The following is a 21,181-nucleotide window of genomic DNA, read 5'->3' as shown; positions in this document are numbered from 1 at the left end:
GGCGGTGGTGAGAGAGATTGACACGGGAGCGGCACCGCGCACGCACAAGACCGGACGCGGCCGAGAGCGGTTTCGCGCGGAGAACGTGTGCCGAGAGCGGAACGCGACGTCCGCGCGCGACCGGATCGAGACGAACAATACGCGCGCGCGGCGTCGGCCAATCGAACGGAAACGTTTGTCGCGCGCCCCCGCGTCCAAGGCCGGCCGTCGCGTCGCGTCTTCGTCCGCGGCAAAAGCGCAGCGACGACGACGGGGGCAAAGGCTCTACGGCGCGCGCAATACACCGCGTCACGTCGGGGGTACGGCGCACGCGACGTGTGACGATGACGCTGGCCGTAGTGCTGTAACACGCGCAGCGTTTGTGTTCGTGTACCGCGCGTGCTGTAGGTGAGTTACGCGGTTCGCACGGTTTCGTCGCAGTCTCGTTGCTATGGATACGCGCCGCTCCGCGCCCCCCGAGGATAAAAGTCGGGGAAATCGCCCGTTCAAGGACTTGTCGCGACCGCACGCAGCGGCCGGCCGGTCGGAAGGCAACGGCAACGTTTCCTCGGCATCACCGACACACCTGTTGCGCGGTGCGTGCCGTACGATCAAAACCGTACACCCCCGTTTATGCGCCGCTCGCTTCACGAGTCGTACGGGGGCACGTCGGTCGCGTCGCGTCCGACCACCTCCTCCGAGTACACACACCCCCCCCCCCCCCCCCCGTAGGACGCGGCACGACCGTTTCGTGAAAATTACTCCTTTTGGCGACGCGTGTAGGGACCTGTACCGTTTTCGACGACAGAGGTTTTTTACGGATGAATTACGCGATGTAAATGATTCGACGGTTGCCGGTCGTGTCTCACTATAACAATGGTGTACCATCGTCATTCCGCTCATAGGGCTGTGCGCCGGGGCCGGAGTCCGTGTTCTCGTTGCCCCTGAACGGTCCAAATAGATTTGTAAGGGCCGAGCGGAAAACGCGTTGTGAATTATTACCAAGCTAAACTTATCCGTGTTTAAATCGGCTATTGGTTACAAACATCGTGACTACAGACTTTTACGGTGAACTACGTATATTGTTAACATTCATTACAGATATATTTAACGTACTACACCTAGTATGATATTGATCGGAAACCAAAAGCAAACAGAATGTTCCGTCATAATAACGATGCGGTACACTGGTAAACAGATATTATTATTAATTTCATTGCCACCGTCCTCTTAATCTTTCGCTGTAAATACATTATTACGTTCGATTTGTGCCGTTTGCTGTCGCATACTCGCATATAATATTACGCACCGTCGCTGTACTGTTCGAATGTAAACGGACACCGTTTAACAGATTTTAAGTTTATTCTTATTATATAAGTAGTATTATACACAACTCTACAAGTACTGCTGCGGAGTTATTATTATTTTGAATTTTATCTAAATATATGTGTATAAACGAAAGTATCCCCCAGATTCATAATCAACACAGTTGATTATAGTTATATTATAGTTAGAGTTGTCGACTTGAAATTTTCAGCATAGATTAATATTCTAATTTCACCGTGCTCTAAAAATAATTTTTCAAAATTTTGATTTTAAAGGGTTGAAATTAGCAAAAATAAATGTTTCCGTTGTTAAAAATAACACAAAATGTTCTGAACCTACCATATACCACATTTTTCATGTGAAACTAATATTTATTATTGACTGCGACATTAGTTTCACCTTGACATCAATTGTTAGTGTATCTAAAATCAGTATAAGAGTTCATTATTTATTATATTATTATTTTTTTGGGAATTTAATGAGGTTATATTTTATAAATTTGGTAGATTGTATTTTATCGTCATTGAAACTTTAAAAGTTTTAACAACGTTTCTTAGAGTACTATTTATTATTGTCATGGTAAAATGCCATTTTCGTCGTGGCTGAAAACAATTGATTTCATAAAACTTTCTGTTTAGATATTTAATTTTTTTTACTGTTTGCAGTGTATAAAATTTAATTTTTTGATTACAACATTGTGATAGGTATTTTTAAAAAGTATTCATTCTCTCAGTTATGTATTTAAATTTAAATTCTCAATCTTTTGTGACAATGATAACAAAGACATATCATTTAATTATAATCTAACTGAACTGTAAATTTTTTATGCTGTATTGTTTTTTGTTTTTTCTAACATAACTTCATAACTTTTATACAACTATATTAACTATTAAAATGTAAAAAAAAAAAAAGCCATATAAATCAGATATACATATTATGTAAACTCGTATTGGTATTGTAGTATAATTAAACAAAATATTTACATACTTCATATTGTTATAGTTAAATCGAGAATGTAATGTTTGGAAAATATAGAGAATTATAAAAAGAAAAAATCTTTATTGAAATAAATTAAAATATCACTGGATCGCATCGTTACATGATTCACTCTTAGTAAGATTTAATAATAAGTTATGACGTAGTTTGTAATGTAATCGTGCTGTTGAAAATATTATCAAATTTACACTAATTTATCAATTTATCATTATATTATATTCACATAAATCATATACCCTTCTATCTTTTTAAAATGTACATTAGCTAAATCTATGAAATTATTTATTGAATTTTCAATTGCAATACTTGAAAATGTTTGTAATCATTTGATTCAGAAACGTGTAATTGGCAATTGTATAACAATGAAAATTACAATAGTATTTTCCAAGCCAGATAAGAGAAAAAAATACGAATATGATAATATGATTCCCTATTAAAAATTGCACTTCAATAAAAAAATCACACGTAATTCATGCCACGGCTAATAACGAAAGTCTCAAAAACTGGTTCGTTTAATCAATCGGGTATTCTGATCAATAAACATGAGATGGCGGTAGATGTATGAAACAACATGTAAAATAACGTAGTTAAGCCTTAGAACTGCCACTTTTAGGAATTCTATATAGTCTATACTATATTACAATGTACAAATAACACATTATCATGAACTGAGGTAACATACATTATTGCAGAAGCAATTTTACAATGTCATTCGATTTCGTAACAGATAAATGAAAACCTTGATCCTGAGAAAATGCAGCGATAACAAATATTTTAGATATATAAAACGTATCGATAATTTCTAGATTATTAAAACAATTAGTAAACTGCAGTCTAATACTTAGTGATATTGTAATTTCGAAGATCGTTATAGCAAAGTAAGTGATTGATGTTTCGCTGTAGTCTTGTCTAGTCACGGTATGGTCACAACTCAATGATAATTCATGATTATGAAATATTTATGATGTAACTCATATAACTGTCTTAATCTGTATAATAAATCTTGATAAATAGTACAAATACAAATACAAGAAGATTTAAGTTTTATATTTGTGATGAACTAAGGAAGTTTTTAAGTTAAACAATCAAAACCTTTATAATACACGGTAAAACCAAATTAAAACTGTATGTAGATACTCATTCAAATCAATTGCAAATGTGAAATGTGATACTTCATAATGACCTTCTCTTAGTCAGTTATACTAAATGCTTTCGCCTGTGTAGGTTTTAGAAAAGAGAATTTGAGAAAAGTTAACAAAATAAGAAGAACTTTTTGTACTTGTTCTAGTTGTAAAAAAAAAAAAAATGATTTAAATTTTAATACACCATTGAAAATTAATAAGTAACTATTTAAGTATAAGTAATAATTAATATTAGAGGAAACATTAAAAAAATTAACTTGGTTAATTGGAAAATCGGTTCATTTTATGAGCTCCAATTTTGTTGCATTAAATAGCAACTAAAATAATTAATATCGTCGGTCTCTTTACTTAAAAATGAAAAAAAACGTATTTCAGAAGATAACAGAATTAAAAATTAATCGAAATTTATGTCTGGGTCGTATTAACTTTCTTGGGCAAAGCAAAAGACATTAGAATTTCATATTGAAATTGTTTGTATAAATGGAATTAAAAATTAAAATCGCACAAATATTGAAGAAAATAACTTGAAATTGAATACAAATTTTACTGTCAAGAATGTACTTCGAATTCCATCAAAAATTGCTGATAAACCAAGAAAATTTCTGTAAATTTGGTTTCTCTGAAAGAGAAAAAAAATGTATGGATATTGTTAACAAAGAAAAATTTGTCACAGAAGATATGATGTATTCTGGAACAATTTGTCTATCTATATCACCGATGAAATTTCTTTTTCGAAGATGTTGTATATAATGATTATAGTTGGTTTAAAAATAATAATTGTGTTGTTAAAAAAAAATGATGGTTCAAAAGTAACTGTTATCAGTGAACTTTTTATTCCAAAAATTGTGTAACTGAAGTCAAATACTTTTCTGCTTTTACTTTTAATTAAAATACTATGGATAGACTCGTACTAGAAGTAATAAAAATATAAAAAGTATAATGAACGTTTTTTGTAACGTTTAAAGTAATTGTTATATAATACTAATTATTTCTTTACAGTATCAGAACTTATAAAAAAAGTATAATATTTGCACTAATCAATCAATTTTAATGATATTTATTAATATTAGGAGCACAAATGCTAATTTGTATGCATTTTTATTATTTTTTCAAAATTAATCAAATTTTAATTTGGACGTTATTTTGTTGACAAAACCTGGCATGATCCTATAAATGTTATTTATAATATACCTGGGTATAAAATATTTTACTTCACTACGAAAAGAAACCAGAATTATGGCATAATTATTTTTGCTAAACAGCATTTAGACATTGATTTATATGGATAATATTTTTATGAAGCTAATATTATTAAACTAATTATCTATAATTATGTCGATCCGGTAAATTTAATTTGCACATATAGGTCACTCTCAGATAAAATAGATTAATTATTGACTCGTTTTAAAGCAATATTACTGTCAGATAAAAATATTTTAAATGATAAAACCATTACTATCTTATTAGGCAATATAAACATAAACATAATAGGTAATAATAATATTGAGAATAATAACCTTGACCTTATAATCAAATTAATTTTATCCTCTTATAATTGTATATTCGAGAGTTAATTCATGTGTTGATTGATGTTAAATTAAATATAAAAAAAAATGCCTAAATCGCATTGAAGCTAGTGTACTAGAAACTGATTTTTCTGATAAATTCACTATCATTAAAACTATTCCGACTAAAGTTTAAGAGAAACAAAAATTCGTTACATTTGAGAGTATTTTCTATAAAATTATGAATCATATGGTATTAAATTGTGAGAAATAGACTGATTTATACACCATTGGTTACGCACACTAGATATAATATATACACATATTCTTAATACTATAAACAATTCAAAGAGTTGTAAAATAGATAATTCTAAATCTAATTGTTTAAAAAATTTGATGATATCAGAAATGCACGGTTCGAAAAAATAGGAGTTATCTTTAAAAGCAAAAAAAATCCAAATAACAATAATTTAAGTAACTACAATAAAATTATTCAAATAATTTAAATTATATTATTAAAAGTGCTAAAGTAAATTATTACAAAGATCTATTTCATAGTATTTTTGAAGACCCTAAAAATACCTGGAAAATAATAAAAGATTTAACTAATAAACCTAAATATGATAAAGAAAAAAATAAAATATTTAATTTATAAGGGAAAATTAATTGATGCAATAAAAGAATCTCTTACTGCGTCTAATAATTTAAATAATTATTTTTCCAATATCGAGCAAAATTTAACAAATAGCATAAAAAAAAATTTCGACCAAGATTCTGGTGAGAGACTGTCATTAATTAATTTCAAAAAATATTTCTCTTTAAAAATAAAATAAACAGAGAGCATAAATAATATAATAAATAATTTTAAAGACAATATAATCTGTAGGTTTAATAAAATACATGTTACAATTTTAAAAAACATTGTATCTCATATATTTTATTTAAGTCTACAACTAGGTGTTTTTCAGAAAATTAAAAATAGCGATAATTAAACCTCTGCATAAAGGTAGTTATAAAAAAAATATGATCAATTACCTACCAATATCTACGTTAAGTAATTTTTCAATAATGTTAGAAAAAATTATTAAGTTCATTTGATAGATTATTTAGAAAATAATAGACATCTATCAAAAACCCAATATGCACTTTTTAGATTTGGCGAAACATTTTGATACTATAGATCAGTGGTACTCGACCTTTTTTTTTTCACGGCATACTATTATACATCAAAAATTTACGCGGAACACTCATGTACTTGACAACAACAAAAACTTTGGCTATGCGCTAAGATAACCAGTTGGGTTAAAACCGTACAGTTTACCTTCACATGTATCCACTTATCCGCAAAATTAATTGACATTAAGAATGCGCAATCCTTACGCTACTTTTTCAGAATTAACAACTGACCTATTTCTTGAGAAAGAAAAATACCTGGCAAAAATGCATGATACTACGAACTCTACGACTGAAATATAATGAATTATCACTAATTTGATTTTGGATTTATGCAGTTAGAATATCATGTAATTGCAAAAGAAGCAATCAACATTATGTTACACTTTTCAACCACTTATGCAAGTTAGGCTTTTTGGTATTAATAAACATAAAAAAACAAAAAATGGGAGAGGCTTCTTTCCATTGATTAGGAAATGCATGTGCGCTTGTCTTCAATTCAACCATGTATCGAACTTTTGTGTAAGAAAGTATAAGCTCAAGTTTCTCACTAATAATTTCAAAAATTTTTCTTTATGATATAATATTCTTTTGATTAAATAATTAAGTTCTCAAAATATTTTTTTTGTTTTTATATTTTTTAAAAATAAATATAATGAAATAAAATATATTGAAATATTACTAATTACAAATATCAGACATTTTTTGCGGCACACCGGTTGAGAACCACTGCTATAGATCATAGTTTAATGTCATTTAAATTCTTCAGTAGGTGCAGTTAAAGTGGAATCTGCTTAAGCTGGTCCAAGAGTTATCTCAATAAGAGGAAATAAATTACTGATGTCAGTGGTATTTTAGGACTTCCTAAGTTTATATGGTGTACCTCAAGGAAGTGTCATCGGTCTTATTTTGTATATTATATTTATAAATCATCTGTGTGATATGAATGTTGATGGAAAAATAGTTATGTATCCTGATGATACATGTATATTATTTTCTGCTACACATTGGGAAAGTCTAAAAAAAATAACTGAATTAAATTTTAATAAAATAATTTAGTAAAGTAATATTTTACCACCGATCAAAAAAATTATTTCTAATAAATTTTCAAACGCATCAAACTGTAATTGCTCAAAATTAATATAGTCACTAAGATGATAAAATTCTAGGTTTTATATTTGATAAGCAATCTTAAGTGGAATATTTATTTAAATAATCTGATAGTTAAATTACATTCCATTATGTTAAAATGTAGTACATTAAAATATATAATTTCACTACATACTTTGAGGCAGGGGTGTATTTTATAGGGGGAAGGGGGCGATCATCCCTTTCTGAATCCGTTTTTAAGGAATCGATTATACGAATATGTGAGGTACACAATGCAAATTTTTTTAATGTGGATCATTTTACAACGAAATCAAATTACGCGTGGCTGTGAATATTGAATCGGGCTTTTTGTTGGGTCCATACTTAGTGAAAAATCAAATAAAACACAAGCGTAACTTTCAAACGCAGACAGGTGTTAAAAATAATTACACAAAAGTCGATTCTAAAAGGATCCGGCATTAGAAGAAAAAAAAAAACCACATATATTAAGGATTCACTCGATTTAAAAATTACTAAAATTTGACTTGTAAATTTTCATCCTGAATTAAAAAAAAATTGTTGTCCCCCCCTAGAAGTAAGTCTAAATACGCCCCTGCTTGGAGGGTAGTTTATCTTTCTTAATACCAATATATATTGCAATAAGGTATAGTAGTTTGGGGCGGTTCCTTTAAAAGTTTTCTAATAATTTGTATACTTTTAAGAAAGAAGAATCTGATAGATTCCACCTATCCAAACTATAAGGTATTTAACGTGCTTCCGCTTGAATTGCTATAAAAAAAAAATAAAAACGCTATAATTTTTGTGCATAAAAAATCTAATTTTTTCTTTATTAAAAAAAGTGATAAGCCCATCATTAAAGATAGATTATTTAATATCAAGCTGAGTTACACTAAAACATGTTTTTGTCAAAAGTTCATTAATTATTTTGGTCCTGTTCATTTTAACTCTTTGCCAAATGACTCTTAATGATAATACTAATATCAAGAAACATACAAATGATGATGATGTTTTGTTTAGTGAATTAAGTCAATGTACTTACATATTTATTTATATATTTATTTTTTATTATATGTAAAATAATTCTATATTATGTGTACTATAACTCCCTACACCATAAAAACCTCAGCTTAAATGTATAAGTAATGTTTGTTATTTCATTAATACTTTGCATATAATATTTTGTTAATCTAATAATCAAAAATCTTTTAATGAAAAAAAAAAAAAGATTAAAATATAACACAAATCACCCCCATAAGCCCCGAGTAAAATGTTCGAAGTACAGTGCAACAAAACACGTGCAATAACTGCTGAAAACAAAAATTTAAATTTCCGCCAGCCAAAATCTAACTCTAACACCGATATCATTATTCGATTCTAAATGAAGCAAATGGTGAATTAATTTTTAATGTTATAAATTTTAAAGTTTGATAAAAAAAGATACAATTGGCCGCCTACAAAGTGTAAAATTTTTCTTATGAATACTGATTGGTAATTTGTATACACCTACTTATTGATGGTTTTATCTATTAAAACTGATAGTTATTCGTTAATTTATATACACTTATACCTAATTGTAAAAGATAATTTATACACCGATTGATTAGTGATCACTGTTGACCAACAGTGTATAGATGTCGTATCTAGTCGATTAAATAATCTTCCTTTTGTAGTTACGATATTATTGAATGTTGGCTAATAAATGTACAGATTTTAATGCATTCGAAAGTGATTTTCAATTTTCTTCCAGTTTAGATCATTTGAATTAATACTTTTGCTAACACTTTTAGTTACATAATGGATTTCAGAACGATACATATAGCCACTCAAATCAAAAAAAAAAGTTTAACAAAGTTTAATCAAGCGATGGGGTACGATCAACGATGGTAGTTTGATAGAACCTTTCCACTACTTATGTTTGTACATAGTTCGTTTAATTTTAGGCGTCCTAATTAAATCTATAATTGGGAACCCGGTTTTATCTAATATTCTGGTATAGTACAAATATTAGTGGAAATATCGACAATCAAGGCGTATGTAAAAATTATTTTTATTATTACCTATTTATTTATTATTAGCAGTAATTTTAAAAATGAGGAAGAAAGGTGAACTCCCAAAATCTGAAACAAAGCCAAAAAACCTTACTTACGACACTAGATATCGAAGAAAACGTGTAAAAAATACGACGCCGAACTTGAGTCGATGTTCATACGCTTACGCAGAAGAAAAAAAACTGATCATTAATTAAATTTTGGTGAATATATATATCGTGTTATATGAAAATATTATTGCAGTCTTTGAGAATGTATACAAAACTAACGAAAAGAAAAAAAATTAACCTAAAATACTTCGTACCACGAGAAGAGAATGCACCCCATGCACGCGTATTTGACATGCCTGATATGTGGAATGAATCCACTTCCCGTAGCACGGGGTATATAAAATTGTAAAAATATAATCATAAGTTAACTCGAATAAAATAATTTATGATTGGAATAGAATAAACAATACACAATAATAGCAATTCAAAGTCTAGCTGAAGCAAGATCGTTCATGTAGAATAATAAGCACGTTATAATTGAACAAAACCAACGTGTACATTACAAAAATGGCTCCCATTATTGAATAACTCGTGTGTTTTCGTGTCCCAAGTGGTGAAAAATATTTTTGATATGTTCGAATAGTGAGTTTAATGTACTTGGAATTAAAAAAAAAAAAAAAAAAAAATTAGTCAAAAGTGTTACGGTTGTGCTGACGTTAGACGATTGCCAATTTTGTTTTTCTTATGAAATTCGTGTCTCGACACTTAATAATAATAATGAAATCGTATTCACGTGTACTCTAGAACGATGCGAGGAAAAAAACAACCGTTTCGCATTATTCAACAATGTATTCGAATTTTATTTACTGAAATTCGTAGCCGGAGAGCAACGGTTTCAATATTAATGCCAAGAATAAAAAAAAAAATGATCCCTTGGACAGCGTTCACATGTGAAAAAAGAAAACACGTATAATGTTTGGATACTATATGCTGTTTAAGTGATTTACGAAACTTATTAGTTTAATAATATCCTATAAACACATTATGGTTTTAATGTCCATCTTCCAGGAGGTTAATGCACCGACGTATGTGTGCTCTTAACACACATACACACACGCGCGCGCGCGCGTGCGTGCATGCGATACATATGCACAGTATTAATATTTATCTCGAAAACGATAATGTTTCGTGTCGACCGTTGTCACGCGCTATTTTTCGTTTTAAACCACGTTGCGATGCGAACAAACGTGTAAAATGATTTGGAAAAAAAAAAAAATTGAAAAAACAACGATTTGTTCAACCAGTCTCGATCGGAATCGCAAGCAGTCGACGTACAGGTATACGCAGTAGTGGGCATGTTTCACGTGTGTGTTAGTCTGCAGCGCATAAGTGACATGGACCGTGGGAAATCAAGAAAAAATATATATATCGTTAAGTTTTCTTACGTTTCTATCTTTCTCTCTTTCTCTTTCTATCTTTCCACCCGGACGGAAAATAACGACAAGCAATTAGCGCACAGACATTATGACATCATTTTGTGAACGCTATATGGTGTACTCGACATCGCACCACTACTACGGTGGTGGCGGCGGCGGCGGTGGCAGCGACTATCGTACGAGCTTCTATTTTTGATGCTGTCAGGGACGGCGGAGACGGGAAATGATGCCTGCGACTATACAACTTACGGACCCGCTTTCTAAAAGAATATAAAAACCCCACCGTCGGCCAACGTTTAACGAACGCGGTGTATAATAATCCGTGTGATTCGTTATTTTTTTTTTTTTTTTTTAATTTTTTTCTCTACTATTAATAGTTATACGAATACTGACAGTATTATGTGCAATAGTATAACCAGCGACACACGATTAAATACAGTAAATACGATTAAATAGTCAATCGTAGGGTAATGCGCCGAAGCAGACGAAAGAAGTATCGTGTGTCCGGCGCACCACGGGTACGTTCGGAGTCAACCGATCTCAACTTGTAACATGTACGATTGCTACAGACCGAATTATTATTGAAACGATTTTCATAAAAAAAAAAAAATTGGTCATCACGGTACACTTCGTAGTTTACATCTATGCGCACACATTCAATGTCTGTTGATCTCAAGTCGACTGATTTATTTTTCCTTTGAATGTTGTAGTGTACAACTGAATAATTAAGTTAAACATGAAATTTAAATTCATCTTTGCGTTTTCAACCAGCTAATATCCACGTGCGCAGTACAACACACTACGTACCACAAGAATAATTTATACTGCAATTTGAATTTTTATTTCCAAGGGCACCGCCCGCCCACCGTTGCTGTACTACAATGTAATATTTAGTCTGATGAAAACAACAAAAGACGTCATCGACACCTTATATAATAGTTGCAGTTTTTGTTTACTCTGTTATTGTTGTGCCTGTACAATTGTTCACTTTCGTCGTCCTTCAAGATGCAATAATCTTTTTACGAGTTACTACATGATCATCGATGACATGTTTTCTAACAGTTTAACAAATATTAAATCAACAGTAGACTAATTACCGTAACATCAAAAGCGAATGCAGGATAACTGAGCATTTTTTGGGAGTTTTAAAAATAATGATTTTTATATACATGATTCGCATGCGTAACTTCGACAGTTGCAGGTACGGCAATAGCCAAAATGATCGTTACTGCAATGTCATTCACGTGGTTGCTGTTGATCAATGATTTATCATACGTAATATTTGTGATATACGAGTTTAACCGAAAAAGCAACAAGTTCACGACTTCAATAAATTACACATTTTATAGTATAACACAACTTAACGGTGTGTATTGTTATTATTTGTACGATGACAAAACGAAATAAGTAAACGCATTCTTAATCTATTACGAAACAAAAATAATAATAAATTGTTAACTTTATGTTAAACATTGAGATTTAAATTAATATATCGCCATATGCGTCCTATATTAGAATAAATTTACACCGATCTAGTATACATAAGATCAGCACGGAATGTACAATATAGTATGACATGCTTACACTGTCACTCGATTTGTCTCGAAAATGTTCACATACTAAATCGTTTAATAAAGTTACAAACTTATAGTTGTTATTATTTTTAATTTTCATTATAACTCTTTGCAAATTAATTTAATTTATATACTCACTTTTATAAAAATTAAAAATTAAATCTGTCTGCATTTTAGCTATGAAAATTACTATTTCCCACGCATTTATGTACCTATTGGATGAGCTGGTGTTTTGGACACGTAAATAAATTATTTATTACCTCACTATCTTAGCGTATTTTTTATAAGGTAACGGATAGGTGTGTGTCAATAACAAAAAATTCATTTAGCGTTTTTTTTTTTTTTTTTAATGTTTACACTTCATCACATTTCAGTATTTCACCATAAAATTGTAAAACGTTGCAAATACTAGTATCAAACAAGCTACACGCGTACATGTTATATTTGCTGTGAACGCAAAAATCGATTGTGTAAACTAATTTTGCAAACTATAGCTTTAGCTATAGCTAGTAAGTGTTGTTGATAAACTATAATTAATTAGTTTATAATAAATAAAAATTAATAAAATAGGTACTATACGTGGGAAAACGTTTTGTATTAAAACACGAATTAATTAACATGTAAAACATGTCAAATTTCATATAGCTTTTAATATATACGTTCTATTTACAGGAAAAAAAAAATCATGATTTGGAACATTTTTAAGATAAAACTTAAATAACAAATAGACATGAATAAAAATATTAACTCGTAGGTAGATTACAGTATTTGTTCTGGAAAATCTTTGGAATTTGTCCTAAAATTACAAACAATTAAAAACTTAATAGACCACCCTGAGTAAATTACATATGTTATGTCGAGTGAGATCTGTTTCCAGTTGACACAGAAAATTAAAATTAGAGCAAAAGTGTGTCACAAAATAAACGAAACAATACTTATTTCAGACTTCTGTCTTAGTATATATGAATATATAATTCATGTAACGCATTATTAAAAATGTGTTACATTCTTGCTTTCGATACATTTCTTAACTGCTTATACTCATAAAAGCAATTAAATTACAAATACTTTTATTTGTTAAATTTCATTATAAATCGCGGGCATTTATTTCTACGTAAAGAAAAAGTGAATAAATCGTCTGAAAGAGAGATAGATAGATAGAGAGACATAAATAGAGAGAGTGTTTGAGAGAGAGAGAGAGAGAGAGAGAAAACCTCATATTTTTTTCCATAGATTATTTTCATTCAATTTTGATTTCACAAAATAATAAAACGATAGATGTAATTTATTTAGAGAATCTTCGTGTATACTTTATATCAACAGATATGTTTCAAAATAATCATTATTTAATATACCATTACGTGATAAAGAGTTGCAAGAAGTTATTTTTAAAATATAATTTATAGATAGATATATTTATTAATAGTTTAAGGAAAAAGTTATTGTAACCAATACAATAATGTTACACGTTGACATTTCAACAACTACATGGAAAATAAAATAAAATAAAAAACGTTATAACATATACGTTTTTATGTTTATTTTTTATTTTTTTGAAATATGAGTAAATAACCTTGCTCAAATTCATGAACAATATATTTAAGTATTTAAGACACACATGTACTAACGTAAATACTAACAATAATAAATAAAGCAATTATGCCATACTATTTTATACAAAAAGTGCTTTCATGATTTATTTTTTATTAATAAAATTCACAATCAAATATACGAAATATATATCAAATATATCGTATAATAAAATTGGTCACACAAATATTTTGGAGATGTCTGTTTTCCGTGAAAATGACATTTACACTTATTATATTAATATTATATTAATAAATATTAATATTAATATTCTTACATTCAATACGTACCAACCAAAAAATAAAATAAATATTTAAAAAAATACTATAATGTCAAAGGCGGTGGAGAAAAAACGTAACAAAATCCATAAAAATAATTGTTGAACATACTTGAAATCATATATCAATTCAAATATATATATATTTTTCATTAATCGTAGAATTTGAACATGTTTAATATTAAATTATAAAATTATATCATTAATATTATATATTATATATTCAATATCAATTTTTATTAACTCATAATCAATGTACACATAACATAATATGTACAGCGAGATTATATACTCTATAAATGCTTAGTCGAAGTATAATGAAGAAATTTATTAAATAAAATAACATTAAGCTTTCGAAATAATTTTTGCTACTGTTTAAAAAAAAATATTTGTTATTTAATAGGATTTCTAATTAAGATTTTTTAATTTTATGTATATTTTTAATAATATTTAGATTCATTTAATTTTTATTCAAAATTCTTGTATGTTTCTTATGCGGTTGATTACTTGTATAAAAATAAAGTCTTGAAAAGTTGGATACCAGGTTTCATTTAAAATTGAAATAAAAAAATTTAATTCTAAGTAGTCATTTATAATTACTTATAAATTAATTTATAAAATAATAATTATTGTATTGTAATTTGTATAAATAAAAATATAATATTAAAAATAAAAAATAAATATGTGCCAATTTTCGAACAAAAAAGCTTAAATTTACTACCTTTAATGAATTTATTTTCTAAACATCATCCCCACGATACCCGGTTGAATAATATAAATATAATAAATGTGTACACTTTTAAAAAAATATCAATTGTTCTACATGCCATTAATTATAGCAATTTCACCATTCAATAGATGTTTAGAAATCACACAATAATTTTAAATATAGAAGTACGTTAATTTCAACGAGTACACACATTTATAAAAATGTAAATTTTTCTAAGCTACAAATTAAAAATGATAAAATGTGATTTACCTTTAATGGATTGGTCAAAGGTCCTCCGTACACTTGTTCTGAGCTTCCTTTCAACAACTGTGCTAACAACTGAGGACTTGGCTCAGGGGTTTTCTTTACTCGGGAACATCCTTCTAGTTGACTTGGACTAGATGTCGTTCGTTGGTGATGTACCATTGTTTCGTTTGCACCATGTTTCTTTCCGACCGTACCCGACAACGGTAAATTTGCACTAGTTTTTCTTTTTGGAGATGTTCTTAGCCTTAGTCTGTCGGAAGGTTGGTCGGGTGACGTGTAACTTCTTTTCAGATGACAATCGTCAGCTGATCGGATTTTCTTAGGATACTCGTCGAGGAACTTCAAGTCATCTTGCTTTTTTCCGTTGACTTCAGGTTTTTTCTTTTCGTTGACAATCATCTCCAAATAAGGGCCACGAAGCGGTCTCTTCGAGTACGGCACGGGTGGACCAGAGTTCTTTTCGGAATCCGAGTTATCATTGCACGGCGACGACGTACAGTCTCTGGTCGGTGATAAAGTTTGACTGTGATTTCCTTGATCGCTATCACCTTCGGAAAACGAATCTGCTTTCGATAACAGATACTGGCGGTAATTGTTCACTTTCGGTGAAGAACATACTTTTTCCTCGTCTTTCTCTTCGGAACTCTGAGCGGACAACTTAGGCCGTAGGAGAGGGAGTTCCGTGAGAGATGACCATTGAGGCATTTGCGGATATTCCGGACTTTGCGGTTCTTCCTTGGGAGATTCAACAGGTGTTGCGGTACAGCTCGTTTCGGCGTTATGGACAATACCGTCAGTCTCAGATTTCCACTCGGATAAAAATGTTTCTTCCGCCACTTCTTCGGGCGATTCTTTAACCGAAACCTCTAGGGATTCTTCGATTATGGCCACGTCCGACTGATTGGACTGTTCGGATTTGATCGATTTATTTTTTCTTCTAGGAGGCGTTGGTGTGTCTATACCATCTTGATGGTCTTGAGAATACGCTCTCACTGGTTCGGAAGAGTGAGCTTTTCGTGAAAGACAAACGGGATTTAGCGTGTTTCTTTTCCGTCCATCGGACCTTATGTATTTACCGTCTGATGGCGAGTAGTACACTTGGGAAAATGATGCACTTCTAAACGGTATGGACCTCTGATAATAGGAACCGACTATAGTTCTAGACTCAGGTTTCCTAATACCATCTTCAAACTTGTCCGACGATTCCTCACTACTCAGATTAGCTGTCGATGTGGCTTTACTACCCATCAGACCTTCATTTTCGGGCTGTACCGTCTGTGTTTCACCGGCCGGTGGCTGCTTCAACTTGTCCGTCAGCTTCCTCAGCCGGTCCGATTTGTCCGTAGTTCTCGGTGCCACGTTTTGTTTGGTTTTCTTGTTTTGGGCGCCACCCCTGCTGTTGCGACCGCCGAAACGAAACCTTTGGAACCGGTCCAGAGTAGTGGTTTCTTGTTCTTGTAAAAGTGGACTTTTCGATTCTTCACTGATTTTGGAAACTAACGGAACGCGATCGATGGTCAACTTCCCGAAACAACCGGACGACGGTTTTTGAACGCGATTAGACCAATCCAATGAACTACGGTATACTGGCGCCTGTACTCGGGACAGACAAGTAGCGCCAGTAGTGTGTCTATTATTAGATCCGGTCGGAAGAGGGATTCGAGATGTTACTCCGCAGCAGCACGACGATTCATTCGTGTCGGCATCTAACTGAAAATCACCGTTAGATGGAGCCACGGTGACATCGGTTTTGGCCGAGATCGGACCAAAACGTACCCTGACGGAACCAATACTGAAGTATTGAGGTTGCCTAAAAAACAATTCACACATTTATTCAATTTTTATTAAAATAAAATACATTGTATATGAATTCATCGCAAGTTAAATTAAATTCAACAGTGAATTTGACTTATACAGTACTCAGTACAAAAATTGAAAAATATCACAAATTATATGATATATGATTCATTATCACGTTCATAATTTTCGTTTTTAATATAATAAATTATCATCATTGTAGTTAGTAGTGAATATCAAAAAAAAATCCATTTAAAAATATTTCATAACAGTAAATATATAATATATATATATATATATATATATATATATATATATATATATATATAATCAGGACCGGCTCAAGGTATAGGCGAACTAGGCACCTGTTTAGAGCGGCATTTTAAAAATTGACTCGTAAATTTTTTTTATTTCTATCCGTGTTTTCTATGAAAATTTTTTGAATTGATTCATCCGTGAAAACCACTTATATATCTATATAATAAAATAATATTGTCTAAAAAATTATAGTACTTTATATTACGGCCTATGCTGGGCGTTTTCAATTATTCCAAAAATATAAATAACCCCACAGTCACTTCCGTGATTTCTGATAGTCACGATATATATAGTGAAGGGTTTTGAGTAATAAATTATTATTCAAAACCCTTCACTAATTGTTACTAATAATTATAGAAATAATTTTTAAGTCTTTGTATATATTAAAAGAAAAACATTTTAATATTTATTTATGTAGATGTCACATAAAAAATAGGGGGAGAGGTTAAGTTAAAATGAGAGCTCATTTTTTTTTTTTTTTTTTTATAGGCGGCAATATTGAATTTTCCTAGTGTATTATTTTTGCTTGGGCCGGCCTTTTACGTATATATAATTAAATATGTTAAAATTAATGCTATATAATTGTTATAAAAACAATATAGTATGTATACTTTATAGTTGAAATTCTATTTTGCTACTTAATCACTATTTTTAACTACTCTAATCGTGTTTTATGATTAATATTCGGGGGTTGATTATTTCCATCGATATAGAGCAAAATTCGATTATATAACAGAAAAATTATGTTCAATCACGATTTCTAAATAGTTTGCTTAATCGGTCACTTAATTGAAATCTTATTGCAATAATACCTATATACACTGTTTAATAAAATCAAATAAGAAGCAATTCGTTATCTTTGAAACTACTCGTAAACAAAATCAAATTCGTCGATAAATAATAAATAAATATATAGGCGTGACTACAATTCTACGATTTGGCCATAGCTCAATAGAAGTATAAAACTTATTTGTCAGTCCTTTCAATTAACTTTTAACATTTACCCTTCAAATAGAATCCATTAAAACGCGCTATTAATTTATGTACATTGTTGTTATGTGCACATAATATTATTGAGTTCTCCGTATGGTGTTTATTAATTTATTATCATGTAAAATGTACATCCATTATACAATATAGAAACAAAATAGATAATTTACCAATGTGGTGAACTTTCAACATAGACAGATCAAGGGCAAGCATAATAAATAATGTTGTCAAAATATCAAACAGCACATTATACTCGTTATCATGTATTTGTTGTGAATATAAGAATGTTAATCAATTTATTAATTTAAGTACCAACAAAAATAGAAAAGCCATATTTTAAATTCTTATAAAACCAAATAAATCGGACAAAAAATTGAATTCACTTCAATAGATTCATTGGATTAATATGATAATGAATAAAATTCTATACAGGTCTTATTCAAAACAATTTTTTCTCTCAGTAAACATTCATAGCAATGATTCAACGATGCAGTCTAAACAATTGTTTACTAAAACCGAAACAGTACATTAACTAACAAAAGTACATTGTAGGTGTAAAATATTAACATTTTATTTAACATTTATATTATTTAAATAATATTACAGAATATGTAATATAGTGAACATTTATTGCAGTGATACTATTTTTTTTTAAATTTTCTCCCCATTTTCTATCCAAACATGTTCAAAATAAGCATTACCATAGTTAAAAATGAATTAACTTTTATAAGTATGAGTAATATGAATTTTAAGAATGAATAATTTATACATAAAAATAAGACAAAAATAATAATAATATTAAAACGTAATACCTGACTAAAAAAATAAAAAAAGAGAGAATCATGAAAACGATTTAACAAGAAAAAAAAAACCAACTTTTTATATGTTTTGAATCGTTGTGTCAAACAGTTCTGAAAATTAATGTTGTGCTGGTTTTTACTCAAATACAAAACGCCAAGAAAAATGATTAACATTGTCATCGCTGCACATGAGAACTGATGACACATTATAATTTTGTAAAATTATTAAAAAGTAAAATTTTTACTATACGTTAGTATAAAATTATATTGCGCATATGTAATCTGATATCAATAGAAATAATTTAGAAAAAAAAATATTTTAATACATATAAATAAAATAATAAAAAAATTAAATAAAATTAAAAATAAATAAAAGATTAATACTTGTAAATAATAAATAAATAAATAAATAAATAAATAAATAAATAAAAAAACCTAGGCTGGATTATTATTATATTTATAAAGTACGACCAGTTTCAAATTAAAAAATTATCATCAGGTTTATACAAAATTAATAAAATTGCCGCTGAACATAAAAAAATAAAATCACAATTATTTTTTCATAATCAGTTGCAATTTTTATTAACTTTATACATATCTTATGTTTTTTTTTTAATTCGAAACCGGTCTTACTTTACAAATATAATAATAATCCAGCCTAAGTTTTTATTTTTTTATTTTTTTATATAAACTATTTGTTTATTTATATATGTCTGTATATATTGAAGTATACAGTATTTTGGTCGATTTCTATCCGGTTCATTTTTATCTTATACGAGAACATAATTACAGTAAATAGAGTCGTGTTTAATACATTTTGCATCAATTATTTCATCTTTATACTTCATATATAAATACTTATACTATTAAATATAAGCCTATTTCAGTGTGTTTAAATCATATAAAACAATTTTACTTTATCTTGTTTTATCTACAACTTAAAAATACTTATTGAGTAATACTTATTCTTTAATAGGCATGTTTCATTGAATAAGTGGTAAAATATTTTATAACGTATTCAAAAACTATACATAAAATCATTAAACTGATTAGATTATATGTTATATACCTAAATAAGGTAATAAAAACGTTAGTAGTTTTTTGCAAAAATGGTAGAAGAGTCAATATTTTTTTTTTAAAACTTATAAATTTTAATTAATACTAAAGTAGTAAGATATATTTTAAAATTCATAAAAATTAACTGTTGGATTTGCAGTTGTTTTCATAATACCTACTTCTTAAAAGAAAAAATATATATATAAATGCGATAAAAAAAAATTGAGTTTCTTATTTATTATCAAAAATTTATCTAATTGGCGAAAATAAAAAATTAAAACAAATTCTACGACTAAAGTATACAATACATCCTTCATTATTATTCATAAAAAAAGTAAAGTATCAAAATGTATCAGTCGGTAAACCAATACAAGTAAAATAATAATATGTTGACTTTGTAAAAGCCTATATAAAATACTTAAAATATAACAATGTTTACAACGGTTTTTAATAAAACAACGAAAAATAACACGTGAACAAAATTTTAATGAATTAAATGTTAAAGAAAATAATCGTAGTATATAGCTAAAGCTAAGTGTAACTTAGATAGAATTTTCGTTACAAAATATACTGTACTTAGCAAATCTAAAAAATGAAATCTTTTCCTACTTCGATTTCTGTTTTCTTTTTTATCAGTAGGTATTCAAAAGCAATATTGAATACCGGTTTTTAGCCCTTTGTTGTAATTATCACCTTTGGGTGGGTTTTATGAAGAAAGGAATGGGAGTAATCGAATGAGTTCCCATTTGGCCGAATTGGTTTCCGTTTGTTTCCATGTCAAATATTTACAATTTTAGTTTTTAATTTTTGATAGGTTGTATCTACAAACATATTTAAGGAAAATTATATACTATCAGCTATCTCCATTATTTTTGAATTTTTTAAACCTTATTCTACACTTTCTTCTGCTTTCTCGTACTTTTCGGAAAAATTTATTGATTTTAACAATTATTTAATATTTATAATTACTTTTTTCGTACATAGATATTTTATTTATAAACTTTAATACATTATATAATAAATAATATGGAAATAACGGGATTAAAACGGGACAATCTTCTAAAAACGGGATAAAAAGCGTCCCATTCAAAGTTTGTC

The 21,181-nt window shown here is 29.5% G+C and overlaps 1 protein-coding gene across 1 annotated transcript in view; it reads right to left on the bottom strand.

Annotated features, from left to right (window-relative positions):
- Positions 1-21,181, bottom strand: part of LOC112682849 (rho guanine nucleotide exchange factor 17-like) — a 92,164-nt gene that overhangs the window by 50,634 nt on the left and 20,349 nt on the right. Inside the window, exon 3 of the mRNA XM_025553599.1 lies at positions 15,126-16,932. Coding sequence (XP_025409384.1) covers positions 15,126-16,932 — 1,807 coding nt within the window. The remainder of the gene's footprint in view (positions 1-15,125; positions 16,933-21,181) is intronic.

The sequence above is a fragment of the Sipha flava genome, unplaced genomic scaffold (genome assembly GCF_003268045.1).
Source record: "Sipha flava isolate LNK unplaced genomic scaffold, YSA_version1 212_pilon_pilon, whole genome shotgun sequence".
Classification (NCBI taxonomy): Eukaryota; Metazoa; Arthropoda; class Insecta; order Hemiptera; family Aphididae; genus Sipha; species Sipha flava.
This window is presented reverse-complemented; position numbering and strand designations above follow the sequence as displayed.